This window comes from Papilio xuthus, unplaced genomic scaffold (genome assembly GCF_000836235.2).
Source record: "Papilio xuthus unplaced genomic scaffold, Pxut_1.1 DF827680.1, whole genome shotgun sequence".
NCBI lineage: Eukaryota > Metazoa > Arthropoda > Insecta > Lepidoptera > Papilionidae > Papilio > Papilio xuthus.
In genome coordinates, this window is record NW_013530969.1 from 3,336,790 (window position 1) to 3,363,927 (window position 27,138).

Genomic DNA, 27,138 nt, shown 5'->3' on the forward strand with positions numbered 1-27,138 from the left:
ATAACATTTTAATTATAATTACCAGTATGTTATAATTTAAAATGTTTGCTTTATTATTTGTCGATTTAAAAATATTTTTATCATCATTTAAAGTGATACTGCAATATTATTACCGCGAGAAAAAGGAATTATGTTAAACTTGACGCCCTTTATATTACCGCTAGGGTCATGCTAATTTTTTCCTACTCCGTATTACATTTACATGAAAATATTACGAAGAAAGGGAAATTTCATTTTCATATTTTTAAATTATAATTTAATCATATAAATACTTCTTAAATACAAGTAAATTGAACTGTTAATATAAATATTATATTGAAGAAGAATTCTTTCCTTTCACATTAATATGTATTTTTCTTAATTTTATGAATTGATTTAATAAATAAAACAAACAAACTCTTTATACAGAGTGTTATAAAATTAAAATTGATATTTCCAACAGATTTACTGTAAAGTACAGTATTAAAAAAAACTAATAGGGTCTTTAGTAACTAAATAAAATTTGCCGTGAGACTCCGGCGTACACATCTCTCCCATATAACTCGTTTCATTTGTTACGCACTTTCCAGAAAGGAAAGATTCAAAATCACTACATTTTTGTGCCTGGAAAATATTTCCTCTTATTGATTCTTTGAAGTAGTAATAGGCACAGGTATGCTGACAATTATCTGTAATTAAATATGTTTTGTATTAATAATATATCCTTAATTAAATAAAAAAAACACGAGTGAAGCACTAGTACTACTAGTATGAAATAGCGCCATTTATTGCCTCCATTAATATTTTTAACTTAAGAACACTAAATAAACGGTGATACTAAATGTAACAATTTTTTATTTTAGAATATACTCGAAAACATCAAAAAAATATTTAGCCATATAAAAAAAACTTATAGTGAACGTTAGTTTACATTAGAACTGTTTTTCACTAATTTAGAATTTTGTTCGTCTGTCTGGTGATATCTACAATAGAGGTCACTTCGCTATTTTAACGATACCAAATGTCGCTTCCTCGTTTGGCACTTTGTACATTAAAAAATTATGTTATATGTATGAAATATCTTGTCTTGTGATAAAACTTACTTCTAACATCCCTTGCTGAGTGACAACACGGTTCCTGCATATAACCACCGTTCGGATAAAAATCTGCATGTCCTCTTGGATTAGTAATACCCAGGAAATCTATATTTGTGTGTATCACATCCACAAAAGCTGCATCGTTCGCAGAAAATCCCTTTAATAAACGTGGAACTTCAAAAAATGGCCGCGCCGCATCTAAAGCTGTCAAAATACGAAACACTGCCACACTCAGTATCCTTAATTAATTAATTAACTAACCATTAAATAATTAACTAACCAGTTAATCTTCCCACAGTAAAACCGTTATTTTTAAGCTCAGAACCTGCGGATCCCATCACGTGAGCTCCTAAACTGTGTCCAATTAAGTGTACACGAGACATGTCGAATGCATAATGCTTAGCTATGGCGATTAGCATATCACTGATCTGAAATCGATAATAGTGTTTCATTAAGTAGCTATGGATATGACTTAAACCCAAGTTTAATGCATAAATAAAATTATGTAGTTACGTTTGTTTTCAAATTTGATCAATGTTAATAAACTTTAGCCCAAATTAAAAACAAATATAACTTCAGATGTTAACTTTATTTAATCTTAATCCTTTTTTATTTATTTTTTCATTCATTCCCACCTTCTGACAATATCAAACATAGCAAAAAGAGACTTGGTGAAATTGGTAAAGCTTTCTCGCTTGATTCCGCGACCATGGGAAATGGGGATAAATTTTTATCTGTTATAGGTCATTTTATTGTAATACACTATTTCAAATTGTTAACATGACAGGACATAATCTCCGTATCGTTTTGCTCAAATGTATATTTTAATCCCAATAAAAAAAATAACAAGTCTTACCTAGGGTCTTAGGAATGTAAAGCTAAAGACTTGTGAATATTGCTAAAGAAACTATTAGCGATTAACGTCACCTTATGGCCAATGTCTTCTGTTTTCGTCGCGGCAGAAGGGTAATTGATTTGTGATACGTATCTCCAGTCGACCACAATCACATTGACATCGTATGTATCTAAATAGGCGTCCTTTATAAGCTGAGTTGAGGTACTGGTGCCGTCAACCATCCAGCCGTGCGTCACCAGAATCAGAGGCTTATTGGCCATAAAGTATGAATTCGTAAAATTATTAGGTGATAATAACTGATATACTTTAGGGTTCTTTCTGAAATTCATCACCATCGTCATTTTAACAGAAGTTTGAGAATGTTATTGAGTACCTATATTATATTATAATGTATGAAGACTGTTAATGTATTTGTCCAATTTGAAACTTCAAATTAAAATTTTGTTGCAATTAGTTTTGGCATTTGTCCGTTGCGATTGGTTTTTCCACTCGACCGTTGAAGTTAGTTTACTATATTAGTTTACTAGCGTTAGTAGTAACTTTATTAAACGTAGAAATTATTTTTTAATGTGGGCCATAGTCAAAAGATACACCGATGAGATTGTCAAAGTCAAAACGAAAGTAATGGTCGCTAGTTCTATGCTAAGAACGAAATATTTACCTTGTATATAACCAAAAACTGCAAACATCTACAGTAGTTAAAGCAGGCATTTTAAAATTATAGACTGACGCGGTCATACTGACGTAATGTGGTTTACCGTTCATATCCATAAAATAAACCCAATCGGTTCCATACTTTCCCATATGGCCGATGCCAGCAACGTGACAAAAAAGCTAAAATAATATTCAATTTTATTATCTATAATTATTATTAAATATAATTAATTTTATAACTAAACTGTACAGTCAGCTGCACAAATATGTATACATTTATAGAAGTTTAGAACATTTATACTTCCATAAGTAAATACTAATAAAAACAAGATTTCACGTATTCGTTAAGATAATGTACTCATGGACGGTTGCTTAGGGACCGATTCGTTCATGCATATTTTTAAAACCAAAATCGTATACAAGTTTCTGAATCTTAGTAAATGTATAAATATTTATGCAACGGACTGTACTCTGCTATATCGGCGAAAGAAATCAAAGATAATGTGAAGTGAAGCAACCCGCGCTGGCAAGCTGGGCCTAGTGGCACATGTATGAGCTAATACGACTCTGTTAGTGTTTAGAGTAGTTTTCCTTTTTTAATGAAACATTTGGCTTTAAGTTTAACACAATATAAGATTTGTTTTATTGGAAGATGAGCAAAAATTATATAATCGAATAAAATGATGAGAAAAAATATATTTGGTAATGGTGATATTTAAAAAAAGAAAAAAGTACTTGCGAATATTAAAAAAAACAACATAACGGCCACTCTCCGATACGTAACGAACCATTAAGACTGCTATATTAGTTCAAATTTTATATACTTAAAACTTTTTCCACACTCCAATTATTTTAACATAATGCAATTTCATACTATAACTAAATCAGTTACCTTAACTAATTTATAAATTATTATATCGTGAACTCCGTCATTGAGTTTACGATACTTTTTGTGCAGATATCCGATCAAGTTACTGAATTATTTATTAAAAAACATGATATAATCTTAATTTCTGTGAATAAAAGGAAAACAATTTCTAAATGTATGTTACTGGCAACACAAACAATTGGCAACACTCACGTATATATTTTCGATTGCTTAGTGTTTTTCAAAATAAATAAGATTTTAATGAAAGGTAATATTCATGTTACTACATATTGTAACTAATAAAACGTATTAAAGTGTATATAATTTAAACGATTCCATTCGTAATTTTTTTATATGTATTTACAACATATAAGAAAAATAAGTGTTTTGTTACCTATATTTTTGTCATAACCGTATAGTTCTACTATCGAAATAGAGGGTTCAATGAAATGGAAAAAGTATGTTTTTGTACATGTTTCGCCAATTAAAACCAACGGAAAAACTTTTCACTTTATTAACATGCAATATTGTATTCTGTAAAATACCACACAGTGACGTCATTTTAATGCCGTCTTATTTTTCCCCGGGTATATTTAATCTCATTTCATAATTCATATAATTTCTTGATTAATCGGATACAAATAAAATAAAAAATTATGTGCATAAAATTATTTATTGAGTAATATACAGTAGTGACAAGAATACACAGGTTTTATTTTAAACTAATTAAAAAAAACGTCTTTTACAAAATTTCTTTCAAAATGTGGAATATAAGTAAATAAATTTTTACAAAATGTTTTTACGTCTTTTACAAAAGCTCAACAATAGAGTGACAGAAAATGCAAGTGAAAATAAAAAATTAAAGCAATATGCAGTTTAAGCTCTCACATTTTTTTATTTATTTAAATCCAAAATAACAATATAAATTGTGTCATAAAAGGATGACAATTAATCTATAAAATTTTCAATTTAACATATAAATAAATGTATACGAATTAATATTTACTAAAATCTAATTATAAATTTAATTAAAGCAGATAAAATTAAAGCATTTTTTTATATTTACGATAAATAAATTAAAAATCAGAATACTACGAAAATAAAATTAAAAAATCATGGACTACAATTTTATGTTTAAAAATAATAAAAATAAAATAATGGCATATTAATTTTAAAGGTTTTCGTTATTTTTTTTAATTAATGAATGAATATTTTAAATAAATGAACAAACATATTAAATACTCTGTGTAATGTTATTTCGACTTCATTTGCAGTCTATTTATTAACTTAGTTCCAAAAGGAGAAGGCTCTTAAGAAGTCTGTATGTTTTTTTATTTTCTTCCTCCTATACTTGGCCCCTAAATTATTTGCAGTTTACGATATGCACCAAAACTTAAATGAATTTAATAGTAATGACAAATAAAAAAATAATTAAAGACTATGTTTGAAAAAAAGTTCTTTAAATAAGTTAGTGTTCATACAAGCAACTGAGTTAGAAAATTGACTCAAAAATTCACAGCCTTTGATTTACCAGTATAACTCAGTGCGTAGTTCAATAACAACATACAAATATATAACAAACACTTATAATGTAAGGTTTTTATAATCTGTAACAGCTTGGAAATATTCCACCTGATTTTTATTTAAATTCAAAACAAGACGACTTGGTTACCAGGGTTAAGATTTTTCAAATATTCTAACATATTCCAAAATGTGTTAAAAATTGTTATCATGTTTAGACGTATGAAAATTGAAAAATATTTCATATACACTCTCTCTCTCTCCTATCCTTCTTCTCATTTCAATAAATTACTTGAAGTAAACAAATTACTATAGGGTCAATACAATGACAATGGAAATATGAGATAAAATCATCTGAATTTTATCATTTTTATCATTTCCTGTTACGAATATAAATATTTTATATTCGAAAATAACATTGCAATCTGGCTATGAAATATACAGAATGGAATGTATCAAAGCTGCTGAGGTCATAGAAAGTGAACAGTACAAGTGAAGGCACAAATTAGATTGACTTTATCTTACAAAAAATTCGAAGCAAAATCACCAAATATGCATTTTATAATAATAAGTTTAAAAAGTGTAACAGTAGCTTATCTGTTTTGTTTTTTGAATTTATCATATTGCTGATTAACCTTGGGTTTCTGATACCAAATTCCCTGTTTTAAACATATTATCTCTTTTTTTCTCAATGACAGTGATGACGATATGTCTTATACAGAGATATCGGTCTCAGAAACCAAAGGTAAGTCTTATACACTAGTGTCATTAGTCAAAAAACTATATCTATATTTGTTCCAATAGTAAGATTAAAAATAAATAAAAAACAATTAGTAATTATATTACATATTATTATACTCAACATAGTCTCTTATTGCTTAGAATATTAAAAAGTTGCTCTTTTAGCAAACTTTATGCATTGTGTAAATAGCATAGCAAAATTTCAAAACTCAAATTTAAAACACAAAGTCAAAAGATGTTAAACATGTTGAAATATGAATTAGAGAAAATGTAGTAAATCCATTAACATGTTTTTTTATTAAATTCTAGAAATGAGCAAATATTGGTATATCTATCCACAAATCATGCGATCAAAACTTTGATTTTTCTTTCCACTCCCGTCCTACACATTGGACATAAATCAATATCAGTAATAGCACACCTTACACAACAACACATATGACCACACGGTACAAAAACTATCTCCGATCTAGCGTCCATACATATAACGCATTCACCTTCCAATTCATTTTGTTCTTCTTTCAAAGTCAGTACTCCCGAACAAGCTTGGTCCTCAACATTATCTTCCAAAGGAGCAGTTGGTTGGAAATTGTCTATCAATACTTTGTGATTGCTATTAGACAATTTTACATCAATATACATATTTATGGCTCTTATTATCCCATCTCTATCAACTGATAGTGTCACACCATTTTCTTTTAACTTTTCTGAAGTAATATTTGCTAAAGATTCACCAGAAAATAAAAACTTAACCAAAAATGGTAAGCAATGTATTACACCTTCTTGTAAAAGATAATTTGCTAAAATTGGGTCCAAATGTTTACTCACATTTAACAAGTTTTTAGGTGCTGAATCAATTAATTTTTGATAGTTTTTCAACCAGAAATCTTTACTGGTATTGTTTTCAATCTCAACCTCCTTTATTGTTTCAATAAGCTGTTTCCTTCTTTTCTGTCTTTGGTCATACAAATCATCTAATAAATTAACAAGTTGCACCCTTTGTTGTAATAATTCATTGTAATTGTAGGCAATCTGTAATTTTTTCTTCTCTTGTTCAATAACACTTAGTTTTGCAAGATGTGAAGAAATTAATGATATTTCTTCATTTAAACTCCATGTCTTTGCATCAACTTTTTCCAGTAATGATGTGACAAGTGCTTTTTGAACATCTTCGTCTTCCAAAAGCTGTTGAACTAAAACTGACCGAGTGTTATCTTTAGTATTTAAAAATTCTGATAATTTTGAATTACTTTCTGATTCTTGCATCAGTATATTTTCTTTGATATTATTCAAATTATCTTTATAATCTTTCAAAAAGTATTGAACTGAATTTTCATCATTCATAAGATTTTCCATTGCCTTTAAAACTTCTGATTTTTTAATATTATCATAGTTCTGTCTAGTTAATTCAAGCAGTCTATCATGTTCAGCTTTTTCATATGCCAATTGTTGTTGTACAACTTCTGGTTTAAGGCCATCCGATTGAATGAAATTCTTTACTGTTATATCAATATCTTTTTCATTATCTTGTATTGCTTTTATTAATCTCTGCCTTTCAACTTCCCTACCTTCATGTACTTTAGCTATTTCTGTATCTAAGTTTATTTGTTCCTGAATAATCTCTGAGAGAAACTTGTCTCTCTGTTCCTGATTCGCCTTGTGTATTTTTCTCTCTTGTTCAATTATAGCAGCCTCTTGCTCCTCCCATGTTACAGTATTTCGCCTTATAAAAGGATTGTGAGTTCTATTTATTTCTCGTTCTTGTAAATCTTCAGTCTCCGTTATTGAAGGAGGTATATACTCTATATTTATTGATTCACATAAATACATCATTATTGCTTTGGTGTCTTTACATGTTATTTCTGTAGGAGGGAATTTAAACTGATTTCCATCGAGATCTATTTGTCTCAAATTCCGAGCTAAACACACCTCTGGACATAATTCAGTCAAGTCCTCATTCTGACATATGTTTAAATAATTTAAAGTCTTTAAACTACCTATTGAAGGTGTCAAATTAGTTAATTTATTATTTGAAACATCTAATATTCTTAAACTTTCCAAATACTTAATACTATCTGGGATTGTCTTCAGCAGATTATGATGTATATGTAATTCGGTGAGGCTAACTAAATATCTTATATCGTTAGACAAATGGATAAACCTATTGTAGCTTAAATCGATAATCTTAATGAGGTGTAGATCAGATAATAAACCTCCATTGTCTAATGTTCGCAAGTAGTTATTTTGTAAATAAAGATTATCTTTTCTGAACACTTTACAAATGGAAAATATACCAGACGGTAACTGTCGTAGCTGACAATCAGATAGATCAAAGTCTGGCTCAGGTGACTCCTTAGCCAAGTACAATTTCCGCTCCAATTTAGCGCGCGCGTCGTTGGTATTTTTATTTAACAATGACATCTTTGCCCTCTGAACACCGGACACAGCACAACCCATTAAAATGTAAAAAATATTACGAAACCTTTATAAACACTGTCACCGATGCATTGTATTAATCACACGAGTTTATTAATTAATTACTGAGTTATACATCAGTTACACACTGCAACGCAATAAAGGATTAAAAATACTTTCGTAAACATGACACATTACTGGCTTTAACAAACAAAGCAGATTATCTATAAATTATAGCAAGTATTAAAGAAATGTTATTATTTCGAATTACTCAATTTTACAATTCTTTGTTAATATTATCTTATCATGTTGACAATTCCGATAACAACAAATGTCAATGTCAGTTTTATTTTTATTTTTTACAGCATCTAATGTACGTTTCATTTTAAGCATTTTGTGAGACAAATAAAGAATCGTGTTGAGTTCGTACTTAGATAAATTATTGCAATATTTTAAGTAACGTCAATATAAAGTTGAGCTATGATTAAAAATAAAATATTTTCTAGTGTGGTTGAAAACTTTATTAACTTACATTATGTACAATTAATTATTAAGACATGCTATAATAAAACATATCACAAAAATCTTATAGCAAATTAATTTAATATAAAAACCTATCTGCCCAGTCCCCAATCACTATTATCTACGATTGGATATTGCAGGCGCATGCTACTTTTATTGCTATTCCTTTCCAAGTGATGGAAATCTTTATTTTCTTTATTTAAATTGCCCTCATGTTTGTGTTTTTTAAATTCATAATAGTTATTCCAGTTGCCAACAGGCGGGTTTTTGTTATTAGGTTCATGATCTTTATAATCATTTGTATGAAAAAAATGTTCATTACTAAGCCTCGGTACAAAATTTTGTTTATTTTGTTTATGTATAGGATTTGATGTTTTATAACTAATCTCTTCTTCAAAATCATCACCATTGTTATGTTTGCTAAAATCTTTAGTCTCATAATATGGTAAATTAGGACTAAGAACTAAGTCAGATTTATTTTCATTATCATGTCCATTCATATTAGTGTTAGTATCATATTTAACTATTTTGTCTTTGTCCCTTACGTTCAAACCTTCATATCCACTGTTGTAATTTTGCTTAGGCGTGTAAAATCCGCTATAATCATTCCTAATTTTATAAATATTTGATACTTCGATAGGGTAATCATAATCTTCGTCAGCTTGATTTACTGCTTCTAATTTAATTGGTTTTTGATCAAGATCGTCCTTTTCTTCTTTATTGGCGAACATAATATTGTTAATGTAATGTTTTATGTCTGATTGGTACTTCTTTAAATTTTCTTCCGGTATTGGTGGAGCAATGTTATCATCGTCGGGTAAATTTTCTGGTCTCATTTCTATCATTTTATATTGATCTGGTTGCTTGGCTTTTGGTAGCACTGGACGCCGTTCTTCAGCTGGCAGTAGTGGAATTAAACTATGTTGTAATGGTACTATTCTTCCTCTGAATCCACTTTTTTCGGTAAGCGTTTGCGACAATACTTGTGGCGCTTTACTAAAATAATCAAACAAATGAAATGTTGGTACATCTGGTACTCGATAAGTTTCTACCGCTGGTAGTTTAATAACCACAGTTTTACCTTGATGGTAGCCAATGCCATGGCCTTCGAACGGTTTGTTTTTAGAATTCTCCTTCTTATTTGGTTTTCGTAGAGGGGCTTGACTTTCATCATCACTGTTGGAGTCAGCATCACAGTACATTTTATTTAGTTTTTGTGTATCCTTATCAGACAATCCAAGCCTTTGTCCGATACTTGCTCCGTTCTAGAAAAAATAAAGTTTAATTTTAAGTTGCAGGTTAATAACATGTTAAAGTCAAAGGAATTGAAATTATTATGTAAAAAATGTAAACCTGTTTTGGTACTAAAGTATCTTGTCCATTTGATGAGAATGCCTTTCTACTGTAGTGCAGGACGCTTTCATAGTCGTAACCAATACCGAAATCAGAAACGGCAAATGTGTTGTATTTTCGAAAGTTATGTCTGGCGGCTGTAAATTAGATAAAAATATATTGGAAATTAAAAATAAATTAATGATGTGTTTGCAAGTATATTATAATGTTGAAGTTTATAAAATATATTTTATATTAACGTAACGCATTCATAGTGTCCGCTGCTAGTAAAAAAAAGTCCAAAAAGAAACGATTCACCAGCATTTTAATTTGTCCAAAAATACAACAACCGTTAGTCCGACAATTACTTACGAAATTTAAATAATAAAGTTAAAAAAATCATCAAAAAGTTTTTTTAAATAATATTGTTTTTGTCATAAGAACTAAGGTTGATTTAGATGATTAGCCTTCGAGTGAATGATTTCAACAGGAAATAGGTCTAATTCAAATTTTTAGATTTGACCCAAATTAAAAGCACGTTAAACAAAACCATTTATGTCAAAATGCATTTACAAATTCTTATACTCACGCTGAATTATGTTTTCCCAGAGAACATCGATGTAGTCGTCTCTATCAGGGCTGCTCTGCATATGGTAGAAGCCGAGGGTATGGAGCAGTTCATGCACCACGGTACCGTGCCTGAAGCAGCCGCGCCCTACCGGGTGTCGCCCGTACAAGTTTAGAACTTGATAACCCCCTTGGTAGCCCACTTGGGAGAAGCAACCGCGTCTACTACCCTGAAATTTGAATTAAATTGCGATGATATGTACGAAGGACAACAAATTTATGTGCCATTTGAACATTTGATTTAAGCAAATATAAGGAAATCAGAACCCTAGTAGGATTAAAGTGGAGGTAAGTGATGAAGAGTCCATTAATTGTAAGAAGTCTTTCAATCCGCGATTTTATTATTATTTTTTATTTAAAACATTATACAAAATATAAAGCTTATTAAAAATCTGTCATTTAAATGTCGCCTAGCAAATTGTGTATTCTTTAACATTGCTACATTGCTTTTTAACTCGTGCCTAGATGCTCTAACTTGTCCCCAATTTAGTATTGCGAACGCGTGCGAGAAACTCAACGGTATTAGGTTACCTACAACAATCGACAGATATCGGTATGGAAACACTTATGTAAACATTTAAATACATTAGTAGCTACACAGTAATATGACAACGAAAGTCTCGAGAACATACATGTTCTCATATGTTTTTATTTTACAAATCTTTACCTATTACCCGACAAATTCAGGAACGTAATGTTTTCTCGTGCGTATGTATGTTGTTTTTTACTTGTAGCTTAAACGCCTGAACCAATATTGTCGAATGAAGTATCTTTCGATTCTTCGATTTTTTAATACATACCTGTATGACGACCGCGTCTCTATCCCCTTTTTGGTACGGTCGAAATTTAACACAGGATGCTTGTGCTATATCTTCAATACCGCTCTTTATGGCTTGCAATTGGTCATCATCTGAAATTCAAAACAGTCACCTTTTACCATTCCTTCAAATTTACTTTCGGCTGGCACCTTCAAAGATCCCCGATAATAAGTCTCTTGCTGCTATAATGGCTTTAGCCTTAACCAGGCCATCTTACCCGTGATTTATATTGTTCCATAACTAAATTGTCTTTGACTTTAGGCTTATACCATTTTTACTTACATATATGTAACGAGTAAAATATAGTTAACTGATACATTTATAATATATACCCACTAAAGTGTTCACGTTGAATGAAGTAAATAACTTCATTATCTGGCCATCTCTTGGTGGTGTCCCGAAGGCCATTCCTCGATAACCCCTCGGCGACTGTCTCCACTATGACGCGCCGTTGCCGGTCATTCAGGATTAGGTCTCCTTCGAACTTGCCGCTCTCCTCCCACGCGTTGTCCTGTATCACATCGTCTTCGTCACCCTCCACATCGGAATTACCTTTAAAAGGCACACCTTATTGGTAATGATTGTAGTAAAGTATGATTAAGTATAGTTTTTCTCTCTTCGGCAATAAGACTAACTGTCACAGTCTTTAAGTTATCTAAAGGTTTCCTCATAGTGTAAATTTCTCATTACTAAAGCTACACTAACTGGACTGATTCAAGGTCGCGTTAAACATCAACATTCTTTTAGCCTGGCTATAAAATGTACACAATTCACAGCATCCGCAGAAATTACACCCGTGATATCGTTTGTCAAGTTATATTTAATCACTAAACTTAAGTTCAATCAAAAACTAATTAAACAACGAAAATTACTATTAGATTATTTTAGTATACATCTATATAACAGGGAATCTGAATACTAAGACAACTTTACTTAGTTTTACTCTAATTACTATAAAACAGTGATATCCAAGTTAGTCCAGGTTAACCTATTGAGTCCGTCCTAAGACGAGAATTAAACTTGAGGGTTTATGAACAGAAGAAGTGTAGGAAGAACACCGAAGGTAACATAAAATTTGAAAGGGGTTTACGAAAAAAAAAATTGGGAATTGCTTTTATAGATTTTTTTCTATACAAAGACGTGATTTAATTTCTTACAACTACATAGATTATGAAACTCGTGGTTCTAATATCTTATATGCAATTTTTTTTGTCCTATAACTTGCTTTTTTTTCCGTGATGATGAAAAAATAATGTTAGTTGATTGTCTATCATCGTTTCCATACATGAATCTCAGTCAACAACTCACTTTTTAAATTTAAATCCAACTGTGAAGTTTTTTGTATGAAATCACTGAACTCGTCCAATTCACTTTGAGTCATTGTCCAGCACTTTGTCACTAGAATATTTATAAAAATCACAACTTTGGGCCACTTCATACTTCAGTGAACTAATACTTTTATTTATATAATGATTATAAATTTTAAATTAGTACGATTATCATTTTAATAAAATGCGTGAATATTTATAATTATGCGGTAATAAAAACTGATTCGTCAGCGTTAAAGCGCAGCGTCCATCGGATTCGCGATTAACAAAACCCATCGGATCTTAGCGAATTTAATATAGGTTCAGATACGACCATTTCACAAGGCGTGGGGCCGCAACTGCGCCCGTTTGCCATTGCCATTGCGACAGACAGACAAGCGTTTGCTTCTCGTTTGCCGCCAATCCGCGCAACAATAAATTGCTAAATTTATCGGCCGAGTTGTCTTACAATAAAACTCATGATTTCCTTTGTATACCACAATACCATTTATGTTCTATTTGTGTAATAAAAAGCGTACAATTTTAGGTCATTTACACAAACACGGCGTTGCGGTTTATTATCGCTGTTGTACATATTGACAAATCTTGAGACGAATGAAACAAAAATAAATTATCAACAATCACGTTAACGTTTTTGCTATCTTTTTATATTATATTATAAGGTGGCAAACGAGCAAGCGGCTGCATAGATATCCGCAATTGCAGATGCATTGCTTACCTACTTACAACGAAGGAGGACACACACAAAATGACAATATTTTCCTTTCCTATGCTTGGTCCCCTTTATCAATCCACTTCCTAAAGAAAGAGGACTAAAATTAGGCCTCCGGAACGCACACTAAACAGACGAAACGCGGAATTATTTCCACTTCACGCCTGTGTTGTGTCATATTTAAAGAGTTAGATTTTTACTTAATTTAACTTATTACTTTTGGATGTAGATGTATTTAACTTCTCAAGTTTATTGCTCCATAAATTAATAAAATAGAAAAGTAAAAAGTTGATCAGGTACAATAAATTATTAAACTTATTTGGTTGACTGAGCTGTTTTATATTAATAGAATATTTTTTATTTGCATATTCATTTTCACTTCTTTAACTGTGCAGAGCCCAAATCCCTACGATCAATCAACTTTCATCTTTTACTTATTTATTTTGTGTTTTGTTAGACCCCAGTGTAATCGGTTAATTCCATAAATTAACGCAATCAGCAAGCGGCCAAATTTCATGCTACAATGCCCATAAACAAAGATTTTTTTATTAAATTAGAGTTATAGGTTCTAAATAAAAAAATGGTTCAAATTAATTTGCCAGTTATTATTAACAAAACAGTTGCCAGCCAAGCGAAATGAAGGTCATAACAATTGCCGTGTTCGAATTTTGAAATACCAGGGCTTAGCTTCGGGCTGCTTAGAGGCTTTAATCCTGACACGAGTCAGCATACTAATGCGCTAAGTAAAAGCACTTTCTCGGGGCCTTATTTGATTAGTCATTCGTAAGAGGTTTGCGGTAAATAATCGGTACTATCTCAAACCATACAAGTTTTATATGATAGAAATCCATATTAGCGTGAATTAGAGTTATTAAATGTCTCAGGATTCCTTTATTTATTACATTTTTGACATTTAATTGTGTCGCGGTTCATGTTATTAACCTTTTAAGTATAGTTTATTTCTAAATGTTAGTTGGTCATGGAAATTTGCGGTTTACGGAGATTTTTTTATGTCACAAACATGGAGATTCAAAAATTATTTATTGATTATAGAGGTGAGAGGTGTCAGGACACGCGCCAATGAAATTGTCTTTGCCTACCTCCCTTGGTTATGGGTGTAGTTGTGTTGCAGTTAATTGACTTAATACATAAATGCTCGTATGTATGCATGTCGAGGACGAACAGTACAGCATTATCAATTCTTAGTGTCAAGATTAAGAAAATTACTTACCGCTACCTTATATTTAAGTAAAGTAAATCTTATTTACATTGAACATGTGTTACATAAAATTCTTGTCTTAACGTCTACTGTAGATATAAGATTCGGAAAGTGACCGGTTCACTTTCTTTTAGTTTCCGATTTCAACTGCGTCGTAAGGATCTTGTCCTACTCACAGAGAACTCGTTTTTAAAGAAGCAAGGTTGTTACATAAATATATACATATGTAAAAAATGTCTTTAATATACTCAAAAAAAAATAGCATCGCATATTTGAAATGCATTAACAATTCGCAGACACCGGAAACTCATATTTAACATTTAAAAGTTGACTATAAAAATGCTGTAATTGTAAATAAAAAGAATATCTCAGATTGCAATTTATGATACAACTAAGTACGTTATTCACCTTTCAACTTAAAACAATAGATATTTAGAAGAAAAAGTTGTGCGCTCGGTACTTCGCTGTTGTCTTGTTGCACCGATGTGCGTGAAAATCGGTACAGCTGTAAGTATTTATTTCTACCGGCCTGGCTAATAGCCCAAAGGAACACTGTAATGTATAATTGTCTATTGCTTTTAAACATGTTCTTAGGGTCTATCACGAATATTTGTGATATGCGTTTTAACGTCATCGATAAAATATGTCAAAATTTGTATGAGGATTTGTTGTATTTTATTTAAGGCCGATAGACGCTGTACAGATATAATACGAATTTTGTCTATGTTGTTCCTAATACTTTCTCGTAAATTTTACTGTACAATTGCGTAACAAGAAATAGCAAAAAATTCTATGACCTACTTTTGAAAATACATGTTCGTTTGTTAATTAACATTTCACTAGGAACATCTAGTAATTAACAGTGACAAAAATAACTTAGTAATGTTTACGTACTAGTATATTAAAGTATTATCTGTGGTTTTATTAATAACATCAAATAATACCAGTAAGAAATCACCACCCAGATTCAGCTAAAACAAGCTGGAATGGTTTAGCAATATTTGATTTCACATTTTTTTTTAAACATTCGTGTTTTATTGATTTTATTGTAGTGCGCAGTTACGAAACTATTACACGAGCGTTAAAATTGAAAAATTGGGGCCAAATTGTAGAAAATTTAACTAGCACCGTTGTAAAGTAAATGTTTTCAAACATTTGGAACCGAGTAGTATTTAATATGTTTTATGTATATTGAATTCTGTGAATAATCTAATTTGTACCGAAAAAAATCTAACGTAATGTATTTTTATCTGAAAATGACTTAATTATAACTAATTCAGACTCCAATTAATGAAATAGCGCCATCTATTGGATTTTTAAACAAAAAGTTTTTTTTTTATTTAACCAAAATAAACTGTAAATATAATTGTTTATTATTTTAGAATAGATTCAAAAATATTGGAAATATTGTAGCACCAGTAAAGTTTGGTCTATAAATTTGGTATGTAAATAACTTTATTTGTTGCCTACATAGTTGTAAGTCTTACATATAGGAAAACTAAACAAATTAAAGTAAATAAATACTTATAAATACAAAATTAATATTATTTAATGTTTAAATTCAGAAACAATAAAATCACTAAAATAATACAGATCTTAAAAATGTCATTTATTCAGTTTTTTCAGTTACTGTTTCTTTTTCTGGTTCACAATACATCTTGTTTAGTTTTATAATATCACTCTCGGACATTCCTTTTCTTTGACCAATTTTCGCACCCTCCTACAAAAACAAGAAAAACGTTAATAAAATGCTAAAAATTAAAAAAAAAACACTCAAATAACTAACCATATTGTTCCATTTTTAAACACAAAGATTACGTGCTTTTTAAAATACTTATAAAACGTTATGTGTTTCCGAATGTAACATAATATTCCTAGACATACTTTAGATGGACAAACCTAGAAATAGACAATTTTACCTGCAATGGTATAATAGTTTTGTTCCCATTCTTAGAGAATGCAACCTCCGGATAATGCATAACGCTGCCGTAGTCGTACTGAACACCGAAGTCCGTCACCGTGTCGTTGTTGTATTTTGCAAAGTTGTGCTCCGTGCCTGACACACAAATAACGCACGTAATATCTGGTTTACATCGTGCCAGTACAGTAAGTCTGTAGCGAACAAAATCGGCGCTGACATACTGGCATCATGTAAATATTAACTGGCGCTTGAGAATCAAAAAATGCCAGGCCAACGCTACTAGCCTAATGTACTTGTGTAATGTAAAGCACAAGATACTCTGTTCAATTTGATACCGTACACTAACGAAGTTAATGATGAGTTGGTGACATTATGCTTACCTGATTTGATATTCTCCCAAATAATCTTTACAAATTCATCTCTGTTGTAGGTACTCTGCATGTGGTAGAAGCCGAGGGTGTGTAGCATCTCGTGCACCACCGTACCATGTTTGAAGCAGCCCTTTGCAAGGTTCAGCACCTGCTGCACCTCCTCCTCATCCTCACTCACATTCGTGAAACCCACATTAGAGAAGCAACCGTTCGATGTACCCTGCAAGTTGACAATCACTTTGAAAACGGTTTCCCAACTAATAAAACTATCCCTCCAATCTATTATATTCAGCTTTTCATTTGGAGTGATACAGTAACAAATTATGTTATTACTTTCACATGAATCTACGCACGACTGCTTAATGATTGCAAGTCTTAACATTGCCCTTTATGCCGCAATCTCAACAATACATGCGCACATTTTTCGTTTTTCTCAAGTCTCGTAACACATTGCCTGATCGGTCGCCAAACTCTTACACAAATAACAAACAGAAATCAATCTCTTGAAATAATTTTAACTTCGAATTATAATAAGGTTCTACACAAATGATATATTATATAATCTCATGTTTAGGTAATTAATATTTCCTTTCAGAACAAAACAGTAGTACCTTGATCAGAACTGCGTGTTCATCATTTTCTTTGGGCCTGAATTTGATACAGGATTTATTCGCGATATCCTTCATTGCAGACTCTATCATTTGAACTTGCTCCTCATCTGTTTTTAAAATAGGATTTAAAAAGGCTATTCTTGACTATGATTAATAATACAACAAAACATGTGTAATGTTTTCAAACCAAAATCATCCTCTTGTATATGATATATTACGGTGCGGTCTGGCCATCTTTTGACGCCGTCCACGAGGCCGTTGCGGTTCATCTCCGCCGTTGATATGGCCTGTCTCTGCTTTGGTCTTAACAACATATCGCCTTCAAAATATTCACCGAACTCTTCGTCTACACTCACATCTGTACGAAACATAGAAGGTTATTTTTCTGCGGCAGCGCATCCGCAATTGTTAATGACTACTGTACCAATGGACAACGGTTGGTTCGATTTTTAGGCAAATTAAGGTGCTTGTGCCTTTTCCACCTTATAATATAAAAAGGATCCTAACTCCTAACATATAATAAAATCTTGCTATGGCAAAGGATTCAACAAAACTTGACAAAATAAGGAAAGTAAATACAAAATATAGATACCATCTTCGTAAGCTTCGACATCTATTAATGGCGCAGCGTAACATGATATAATTAACACATGTAATAATGTTAGTGTTAATAATTTAAAAACTAAACAACGATCAACGGTAGCCATGTCAACAAGGAGCACTGCACTGCGGCCCCGGTGTTGTGGCATGACTTTATAATACGCTCGACAGTTATTCCAGACAGCGGGATACGACTATCGATTACCTAATTAGATAAACGTGTTGCGTCTAATCTAAAATGTTTTGTGTGTTCTAAATGAAGTGGTTAACGCTCCTTTAGATATCGCAAGTCCCTGCTGAGCGCCAAGGTTCCCAGTGCAATGACACCTTTTAGTAACAACTAACGATGTTTACCATTTTTTTACAGATTAGCTTTCTACTGTGCTACGCTATTTTGTTCGTAGTTCGACGTGTAATAATTTAAATGTTAAAGAAAGTAACATATATTTACAAGCTAGCTATCGCCTGCAACTCCTTCCGCGCGGAATTTAATCAATACTTAATTAGTAACCTATATATTCTTCCTTACTATGTTCTACGTCTTTGCCAAATTTCAGCCGGATCCGTTTAGCAGTTCTGGAGATACCTTCAAACCAATCCATCTAAACATTTGCATTTATAATATCAGTAAGATTTTTGTAATGTTGTCTGTAAGTTTTTCATATTAAAATCCCGGTTCTGTACTTTCGAATCACAAAAGCATCAAAAACTGAAAGTCATTGGAACAGACTAGTTGAGATTCGATTCCCCTACTGTTTTATCAAGAGTTAACCGGTTAACAATTTTGTTTTTGTTTAACCATTGTGCTATCGTAACCATACCTGTGTGATAGCTACAATTATTTTAAAAATATTACATGATTATACAGAGTGATCAGGCGATTGACCATGAGACAATTAGATAGTGCATAAGATTAAATGCAACAACGATAATGAGCAGGCCGCCATCTTAATTACAAAATAATCTGAAATTAGCAAAAAGATAACATAAATCCTTTTACTTAAAATGTTTATTTAACTACAAACTTCTTTGAATGGTTGGCAATTAATGGATAAAAAGAAATACAAAATATTACTGTAAATAACGTGCTATATTTATATTACAAAATAATTACAAAAAGAAAACTTGACACACAAAATGTAAACTGTACATGCATGCGATTCAGATACAGTGTGATTTTATTAAACGTAATGTACAATACTAACTGATGCATTAAAATACTTATAACTAAAAAAAATAAACAGTACCGTGTACAACGCAAAACAGTCCATAATAATAATAAACAAAAAATAATAATAATAATAAATCCATTTCGTACATTATGGCATTTTCATTTATATAATACTGAAGTTGCTAATACAACAAAAATATGTACGCAGTTCACATAAATGTGACCGTAATCCTGTTGTTGAACTGTAGCCGCTCGGACAGTTCGCGGCCATTCCGTTAAACAAACCCTTCACTAATTTACACATCGAATATATTGAGTAATTAATTTAGGCAGTCTTTAATATATTCCATTTAATATAACATCAAACCGTTGCAACGCAGTATCCGTAAAACACAAATGGTAACGTCTACCAAAACTTAACTACACCGAAAATTTTTTCCTTATATAAACTGCAAAACCAGCTATTAGTATCTGTAAAGCACTGTAAAACATTCTAAATATTGGTCTAGTCATTATTGCATAGGACTTCGCGTCCCTTCTCAATACAAACGAGAACTATAAAATCGTTGCGGTTACATAAGAGCACAATGAAATATTTCATGTTCATTGAAAATGATCAATTTGTGTTTCAAATGTTACAATTAGATCATTTTCAAGTATTAATGGCTTTAATGCAGGATCTTGTATCAATAGGCCATTTTTTAATTAGTAACACCACATAAGCAGCAGAGCGGATTGACTCCTATAACGCTTGGATGGTCAATTTTACTCGACGTTAAAAAAGTACAATTTTAAGATTGCAACACCTTATAGTTTGAACGTCGAGTTTAGATTTTAATAAATATTTTTTTTATATTATAGTGATTAGATTAGAGACAAGATCCTGCTTTACCGCCTTTACATTTTCGCACTAAGTCGGAATGACAAAAATATTCTTACGTATTTTCTATCATAAGAAGCATGCAAATGCTTTCATTCCGACATGTGCAAATACAATAGTATATAAATATAATAATTATCTAAGTATACTATCGTCTGGTATTGTCTTAATGAATAATTCAACTACATAAAAGACTTATAGTAACTCTTCTCAAAGTATTTATTCAAGAAGACAATACCGTACAGTCAGCGCCTGATAGATGTAATATAGCAATGGCAGTAATCATGTAAAATTGATATTTTTTTACAGAACCTTTTAATTTTTGTAAACAACCTAGAAATGTTTTAAACCTTAAATTCAAGATACTATCCTGGAATAGTCTAAATATTTAGATATAATTTAAGTTGTACTTTTACGGTACGATACTTGTTAACTGGTATTACTAGTTATATTCTATTAAAATCAAATTTACAATAAATAAACTTACATCTTTGCCGCTGACTGTACACATTTAAACCTAATGCATAAATGTTCATACTCTGTTTCAAATCATGAACTAAACTTTGTAAACAAAGAGGTAGCTTTTTATGCTAAACGTGTCAATCCTATACTCCCATTACGATTAATTTCACTATTCAATTTCCATAAAATAATCACAGAAACATCATCTTTTTACTTTCAGATAAAATAAGAGATATCCTACAAGTGTTTCTATGGTAGAAACCAACATATAGACTGACAAGATTATCCTTTTTTTTCTAATTTACAAAGTTTCGATGTTGATTTGAAACAGGGTATAATATGGGGTTATCTCGAAGCTTACCGCTAGCTACATTCGCCTAATATAATTGTCTATGCGTTGACGTCAACCAAATAAGCAACGCTCTAAACGAGTATCACAAATGTGCAGCAAACCTACTAACAATAGAAACATTATTGCTATTCCTTACTGACGAGAAATCGTCTTAAGGCAAAACAATGGTCAGCTATATATTTTTTTATTTAATATTGAAATCCAAAATTTGAGAAGTTAACTATTCGCACTACCAAAGAGAAATTACTGATTTCAAACGCTTATTATAGTTTTAAAAGACACGAATTGTCATATTAAATCTATGAACGACTTAGATCTCGAAGTTTTTTAATTTTTTTACATTACCCTTGTAGGGTAGCATTTCATAAGAAAAATATCATTCTGTTTATCAAAAATAAGATGCGTTACAAATTTGAAAAATTACACAAAAATTTTACAGTGAATTTCAACTGTCGTTACATATGTAAACATTATTAATATCTATGTTGTTATCAAAGAGATGACATTATTGTTGTTATACAAGTTTCAAGACAGTGGAAACTCGCCGTAACTTTGAGACGATAATGAAGTGGCTACCGGAACGATACGTTATTTCTAAGCTACTCTTGCGCATATGAAATATCTAACCAATTATATTGAATAGTTATTGTGTTTCCATTGTCAAAATACTTGTTTTAAAACACATTGTTATTAATTTAAAAGTAGTTATTTAAAAAATATATATAAGATACTCTTGTAGCTTTTAGTACTTCACTAATGTAGCATTATTTAATTAAATATAAAAAAAATTGCCTATATTTATTTCCAATAGTTTTTTATATGTTTTACTAAATTTAAATATGTTATAAATATGCTACATATAAGTTAATGTTTGAATATTAAGCATAAATAATTTAGTTAGTACCATTGCCTATGTTAATAAGCATTTCAAAACATGTCAACAATTTCAAAAAATCCAGTGCCTCTAAAAATACAAAATTATTGTACTCAATAAATATAGTTAGGGCCTTTTTATTAATTAATGCAAAACTGTTTTTTTGGCACTTTTACGTTCAATATCGTTATAAATGCCAGAAATATTTTACGTGTATAGTAGAAATAATGCTAAATATGACGCTAGAGTAGCATAATACGTAATCGATTATAATGTTTAGTGAAGTTACGTGTTTCAAATAAAAATGTGCATAAACACAATATTGTGACGCCATAATCTAAATGTACTTTATTGACATTTTTTTAAAATCAAAATCTGTACTTTTCTGGTGATTTTTGACAGATCGAAGTCATTGACGTGCACATTTTTATTTGAAAGGTAAATACTAAATACTTGAGACACCGATGCCCTAAAGCTGCTAATTCTAACTTTGAAAGTACTTTCACTAATTCGATGTATTGTGAAGTTTAACAACTTCAAGTTAATATAAACAAGATACATATAATCTTGGCAAGTCACAGTGTCTCTATTTTGGGGTATAAAGTATTAAAAAAAATCTTAACATTATAATGCTCATTTGAATATTTAAACAAATCGATTGATTTTTTATATAAATACAATATACTATTTTTTACCTTCTTTTTTGATATCAGACTTACAAAATGTAAGAAAAAATCTTCTTAACCCTATTCAGAGACACTGTGATCGCGACAAAATAGAGTAAAGGCTAATATGAATTCTAACAGAGCTAGCGACGAATGTTTTACTGTACTAAGTCACGAGCTGATATGTTAAGACAGTAACTTTCAAGTTATATGCAATTTGTAAATTAAAATTTGTCTGGAACACCGATAAATCGTGTTATTCGTCAGTTTATAATCACACCAGGAAATTGTGAACTGAAATTATTCGTGTCATGTCTCAACAATTTATAGATTCAAATGGTCGATTATTAAACGGATATTTCTTCTAAGGATTGTGTATTTGTTAATTTCACAAACTTATATCACATGTTTAGTTCATTTATAAACTGACGATATTTTCAATTTATCGGTGGCATGTATTTGTAGTACGATTTGGGTCCTGCCACATCACATTCGCCCTTCGGAGCGATCACAGTTGACTTCAGCGTAATTTATTCACAAACACTATATATAATTAGGCCATTTTAGGACAGATAATCACAATACATTATGTAAGTTAATACAATTCCTTGCGTGTACATTGTTCTCACATCTTCACTGATGTCATTCAATCTTCTTATATTCTTTGGATTAGTGTATACCTGCAAACAAACAACAATTTTTTTAACTAACCTTTTATTTAACTGGGAAACCTGGATATCCAATTTTCTAAACAATTAATATTTATTTTACTTATAACGGAATACAAATTTTTAAAATTGTATGCTTGTAGCCAAGTGTGCGGGATTAACACAGGCTGTATGTTTCTTTTTTAATTCTGTACTAATAAAGTCTCGGACAACCGCTAACCTTTTATGAAATGTGCTCACCTTTAATAGTATAATAGCTTTATGCAGCAGTTTGCGCGGTGGCGTTAGCGTTGGCGTTGGCGTTAGCTGTGGCGTTAGCGTTGGCGTTAGCGGTGGTTGGTGGCGATGGCTGCGAGGTGTTGCGCGCGCGACCGCCGCGTGGCTTGATGCTCTCCGACACCTGCCACATCGCCTCCTCGCTCAGCACGTCATCGAACCCGTTGAACATCGCCTGGATGCGCTCGTTCTTCTTGAACTTGTACTGTCTGTTATAAATAAAAAAATTTACCATTAATTCTTTGTTACGTCTTTTTGTTATGCATTTATCGTTACTTTTCATTGTCGTTAGCTTAATCCTTCACTGTAGTTTACATCAATGTAATTGCTATAAATCTTGATCTTAAGTTAGTTAGGTAGCTTAATTATAATTAAGAGTGATACTTACTCTTTGTGAAACCTCTTCATGCTCTCCATGACTTGATACTGCTGCCATCTCTTGGTGAAATTGATACTACCGTTAGGCAACAGGTCGGGGTTACCGATGTGCACGAATGTCAGATCTTGTAGGACTAGACCACTGTTAACAAAATATAACCACATACATTTAAAGTTAACAATAGAAATATAAACAAATATAAAAGTGTATTAGATTAAAAAAAAACATCGGGAATACGTTACGTCCGGTTTACAATATGCCAGTAGCGCTTGAATTGTGCTATGCTAGTTTTATTCCAGCGCTGATGTCCTTTTTTGTAGGAAAAAGACAGGGGGAACAGGCTTTTTGGGGAAAGATAGGGTTATGTGAGATTCCTCCTCACTAAAACCTACCAGCATCAATATGCTGATTTCCTACTATACTGGCATTATGTAAGCCAGGCTTTAACGAGAAGTTATTTTACTGACATGTAAGGTATACAAGGTGGCTGTGTCTCTGCGAGCGCGGTGCGGTAGGCGCTGAAGGAGCGCGATGATTCTATGAGGGCGCAGTGATCGTGCAGCGCATCGGAGATGGCGCGCGGCCAGCCCAGCCGGCGCACGGGCGGGGAGTCCAGCGCCGATACCAGCGCCAGGTACGAGTTGAAGTTGTTCATCTTGCGCAGCGCCTTCATCACCTTCAGGAACTTGCTAGCATACTTTTCGCGCTCGCGGCCTTCCTCCTGCAACAATACCATACAAATCTAGGAATTCAAAGCTATAATAAAACGAAACTACAGCGCTTTCATTTAAACTATTAAATAAACCATTAGCATTTAATGTCGCACTCGGAGTCGTTCAGTGGCCACTAAGGGATACTTTAGTGTAAGAAATGTATGGTAAGAGACTTCCTCAGTGATCAATGAAAGACGTAATATGTGCAAGGGTTATGATATTGACCTGTTCGAGTATCCTGGAGCGCGCCCAGTAGCTCATCTTGTTGAAGTGTTCGGTGAAGCGCGTGAGGTTGGGCGAGCTCTCCTCGGACTGGTCGCGCGGCCAGGACAGCACCTCGGCGGCGGAGATGCGCACGAAGAGCGCGGCGTCCAGCAGCGTCATCTGCTCCGCCACCTCGCCCGCCTTGAAGTCCAGCAGCGTGTCGCGCCGCAGCGACACCGACCCGTAGCACGGCGTCTCGTACTCGTACCGGTTGTTTGTCTGCAAAGTATACACACACCGATACTTTCGCTCCTTGCAACTACTCCGAAAGTCACTTTTATGTTCTTATGTATAAAAGAAAATTCGCCTCAACCGTTCCGGAGGTAATTTATCGTATGAAATATGATTAAGAAAAAGAAGAATCATAAAGAATTAATTACCTGTTGGAAATGTAGTTGTTTCTGTTTATCGACCAGTATCTGTCGCAGCGCCTTCGCGATCGGCAGCTCTTCAGCGTCCACCAGCCAATAGATGAACTCCATTATCTCTTGCATTAGTGGACGATCCAGATCGGCCATACTAAAATTAATTGGTAATTTTTATACTTACGATACAGAGGATAGATGAGGTACAAGGATTTAATCATTATTCTACAATTGGCATCATAATAATTTTTTTTTTAATTCATCGATTCGATCGTGTCATAACACCTATAACAACTCATTATCAAATCTATGCTGCAGATAATTGGTAGATGTTTATGATTATTGTAGTGTATTATATAGCAAGTAGTATGAACTAACGTGAGATCAGCTACGATCCTAGTGAGCAGGCCGAGGGTGGAGCGCAGGTCGTGTGTGCGCGCGCGCAGGTGGTGTGCGCGCCGCACGAGCCGCGCGATGAGCGCACGCGGCGCCACCCACGTGCGATACGTCGCCAGGAACGCCTCCTGGTACGCGAAGTCTGCGCACACACGCACGTCACAACACACACATACAATCAACTATTTATAGTCCAATTCAATCGAAATAAGCATTTATAACAAATATATATATATATATAAACTATTTTAAGTTAATAAGCCTATATAATTGATTTAAACACTAAAACTGACAAATTTAAATACATAGACAATAAATGTTATAATTTCTTATTTCCATTGAATTTGACCATACATATTTTAATTCCAAACACAAGCTAAAATCAATTCATTTGTATTAAAACGACTACAAATATTCGTGCATATATTATAATTATTAAATTACAAAAAAAAATAATGTGTTCAGTTCATGCTCAGTATGAAGTGCAAGGCGAGGCAATGTTACCACAAGTGTGACAAACAAAGCTATATTAAGTTGTTAGTTTTAACAGCAAAGTGCTAATAAATCCAAAATCCCAGCAACATTTGTAAAGCTTTAATAATATTAGTAACAACCAGCTTTTTCAGTCCCAAGTCATACAATGAGCCAACCGAACCACTTACGCTCGTCCGTTTCTGTAAAGTGAAAGCATGAAAGTTACAATGTTAGATGCAAGTTTCTCATTATATGTTAAACCAGATGACTTCAAAATATAACATGTATTCTATACTATTAGTATACGTCTTTTCAAATATCTTGGCGGCTCGAGGTCATCTGGGCTATCTACTATGCGATACGAGCGATGTTCAGAGCCGCTAAGATATTTGACACCTATTTCAAAAGACTAATATCAAAAAGAAAGATAAAGAAAGACATTGAAATTTGGTAACACATGCCTGAATGGTTACTATTTTGTATTTGTTTAAGATGACATAATCAACTCAACTCCATTCATGCTATTTAATGTTATTTACTTTGAACGATGCAGAATCTAGATGTTGATTTATTTATACGAGTACATAAGATTTCCAATACTAAATCGAATTAATAGTTCATAAGAACAATAACAACTCTACCAATAAGTAGAAAGTTTCGCTAATTTTACATCAGATTTTAATAACTATTATGTCGTTAAAATACAAAACCCAGTAATACTAAGAAATTACACACAACTTTAGTAATTATTTTGAGTAATAAGTTTGTTTTTATTTTTACCATTACATATTACAATGATCCCTTGTATTAGTACAGACTAAAAAACGACGACCAATTACAGTCAGTACTAATGTCATATTTGTCAAATTAGCAATAATAAAATTACGATATTGGCAGAAGGGTGCTACTTAGCTGTAGTTTTGACTAATACCCATCTGTGTGCCTTGCATTAGTATTTGTGACCATCGCCATCATATCGTCATCGACAAAATTTGTATTAAAATTTG

General features: G+C 32.2%; 5 protein-coding genes across 13 annotated transcripts in view; all 5 read right to left on the minus strand.

Annotated features, from left to right (window-relative positions):
* Window positions 1-420: 420 nt before the first annotated feature.
* Window positions 421-3,394, minus strand: LOC106117166 (inactive pancreatic lipase-related protein 1-like). Of its 2 annotated transcripts, none has more exons than XM_013311299.1 (6): window positions 3,326-3,394; window positions 2,594-2,766; window positions 2,004-2,250; window positions 1,357-1,504; window positions 1,083-1,280; window positions 421-668 (listed from the first exon to the last, which is right to left on the minus strand). In XM_013311299.1, the coding sequence occupies exons 1-6, from the start codon at window positions 3,344-3,346 to the stop codon at window positions 463-465; spliced, it is 993 nt and encodes a 330-aa protein (XP_013166753.1). In that variant the 5' UTR covers window positions 3,347-3,394; the 3' UTR covers window positions 421-462. The 2 variants fall into 2 exon arrangements, with proteins under 2 accessions (XP_013166753.1, XP_013166754.1); XM_013311300.1 differs by having other exon boundaries at window positions 3,322-3,382.
* A 2,194-nt stretch (window positions 3,395-5,588) lies between these two features.
* On the minus strand, window positions 5,589-8,446 carry LOC106117163 (E3 ubiquitin-protein ligase LRSAM1). Its single transcript, XM_013311296.1, has one exon. The coding sequence runs from the start codon at window positions 8,171-8,173 to the stop codon at window positions 6,059-6,061; it is 2,115 nt and encodes a 704-aa protein (XP_013166750.1). The 5' UTR covers window positions 8,174-8,446; the 3' UTR covers window positions 5,589-6,058.
* Window positions 8,447-8,643: 197 nt separating this feature from the next.
* Window positions 8,644-13,060, minus strand: LOC106117165 (uncharacterized). The gene is made up of 6 exons (XM_013311298.1): window positions 12,739-13,060; window positions 11,767-11,982; window positions 11,413-11,522; window positions 10,575-10,782; window positions 10,007-10,143; window positions 8,644-9,918 (listed from the first exon to the last, which is right to left on the minus strand). Exons 1-6 carry the CDS (start codon window positions 12,866-12,868, stop codon window positions 8,746-8,748), a joined length of 1,974 nt encoding a protein of 657 aa, XP_013166752.1. The 5' UTR covers window positions 12,869-13,060; the 3' UTR covers window positions 8,644-8,745.
* Window positions 13,061-16,244: 3,184 nt separating this feature from the next.
* Window positions 16,245-18,569, minus strand: LOC106117167 (low choriolytic enzyme). The gene is made up of 6 exons (XM_013311301.1): window positions 18,185-18,569; window positions 17,780-17,950; window positions 17,593-17,699; window positions 16,991-17,201; window positions 16,609-16,745; window positions 16,245-16,409 (listed from the first exon to the last, which is right to left on the minus strand). The coding sequence occupies exons 1-6, from the start codon at window positions 18,339-18,341 to the stop codon at window positions 16,299-16,301; spliced, it is 894 nt and encodes a 297-aa protein (XP_013166755.1). The 5' UTR covers window positions 18,342-18,569; the 3' UTR covers window positions 16,245-16,298.
* A 4,036-nt stretch (window positions 18,570-22,605) lies between these two features.
* C3G (C3G guanyl-nucleotide exchange factor) overlaps window positions 22,606-27,138 on the minus strand; it is a 34,834-nt gene continuing 30,301 nt past the window's right edge. For 6 of the 8 annotated variants that reach the window (XM_013311452.1, XM_013311451.1, XM_013311448.1 and 3 more), the window contains 8 exons: window positions 26,320-26,331; window positions 25,640-25,799; window positions 25,277-25,415; window positions 24,858-25,115; window positions 24,387-24,640; window positions 23,929-24,060; window positions 23,505-23,749; window positions 22,606-23,276 (listed from right to left, as the gene is read on the minus strand). In XM_013311452.1, coding sequence (XP_013166906.1) covers window positions 23,524-23,749; window positions 23,929-24,060; window positions 24,387-24,640; window positions 24,858-25,115; window positions 25,277-25,415; window positions 25,640-25,799; window positions 26,320-26,331 — 1,181 coding nt within the window. In that variant the 3' untranslated portion in view covers window positions 22,606-23,276; window positions 23,505-23,523. The remainder of the gene's footprint in view (window positions 23,277-23,504; window positions 23,750-23,928; window positions 24,061-24,386; window positions 24,641-24,857; window positions 25,116-25,276; window positions 25,416-25,639; window positions 25,800-26,319; window positions 26,332-27,138) is intronic. The other 2 variants (XM_013311449.1, XM_013311455.1) reach the window with 1 other exon arrangement.

Coding starts and splice junctions, on each gene's coding strand:
- LOC106117166 (XM_013311299.1), bottom strand. CDS start 3,346: ATGTTGTTTTTTTTAATATTC. Junction 2,251..2,593: donor AGTTTTTGGTTATATACAAG/GTAAATATTTCG, acceptor GATGAATTTCAG/AAAGAACCCTAAAGTATATC. Junction 1,281..1,356: donor TACTGTGGGAAGATTAACTG/GTTAGTTAATTA, acceptor GTATTTTGACAG/CTTTAGATGCGGCGCGGCCA.
- LOC106117163 (XM_013311296.1), bottom strand. CDS start 8,173: ATGGGTTGTGCTGTGTCCGGTGTTCAGAGGGCAAAGATGTCATTGTTA.
- LOC106117165 (XM_013311298.1), bottom strand. CDS start 12,868: ATGAAGTGGCCCAAAGTTGTGATTTTTATAAATATTCTAGTGACAAAG. Junction 10,783..11,412: donor GAGACGCGGTCGTCATACAG/GTATGTATTAAA, acceptor TTCAAATTTCAG/GGTAGTAGACGCGGTTGCTT. Junction 10,144..10,574: donor CTGGGAAAACATAATTCAGC/GTGAGTATAAGA, acceptor TCTAATTTACAG/CCGCCAGACATAACTTTCGA.
- LOC106117167 (XM_013311301.1), bottom strand. CDS start 18,341: ATGCCACAACACCGGGGCCGCAGTGCAGTGCTCCTTGTTGACATGGCT. Junction 17,951..18,184: donor TGTCGAAGCTTACGAAGATG/GTATCTATATTT, acceptor TGTTTCGTACAG/ATGTGAGTGTAGACGAAGAG. Junction 16,746..16,990: donor TTGGGAGAATATCAAATCAG/GTAAGCATAATG, acceptor TTTGTGTGTCAG/GCACGGAGCACAACTTTGCA.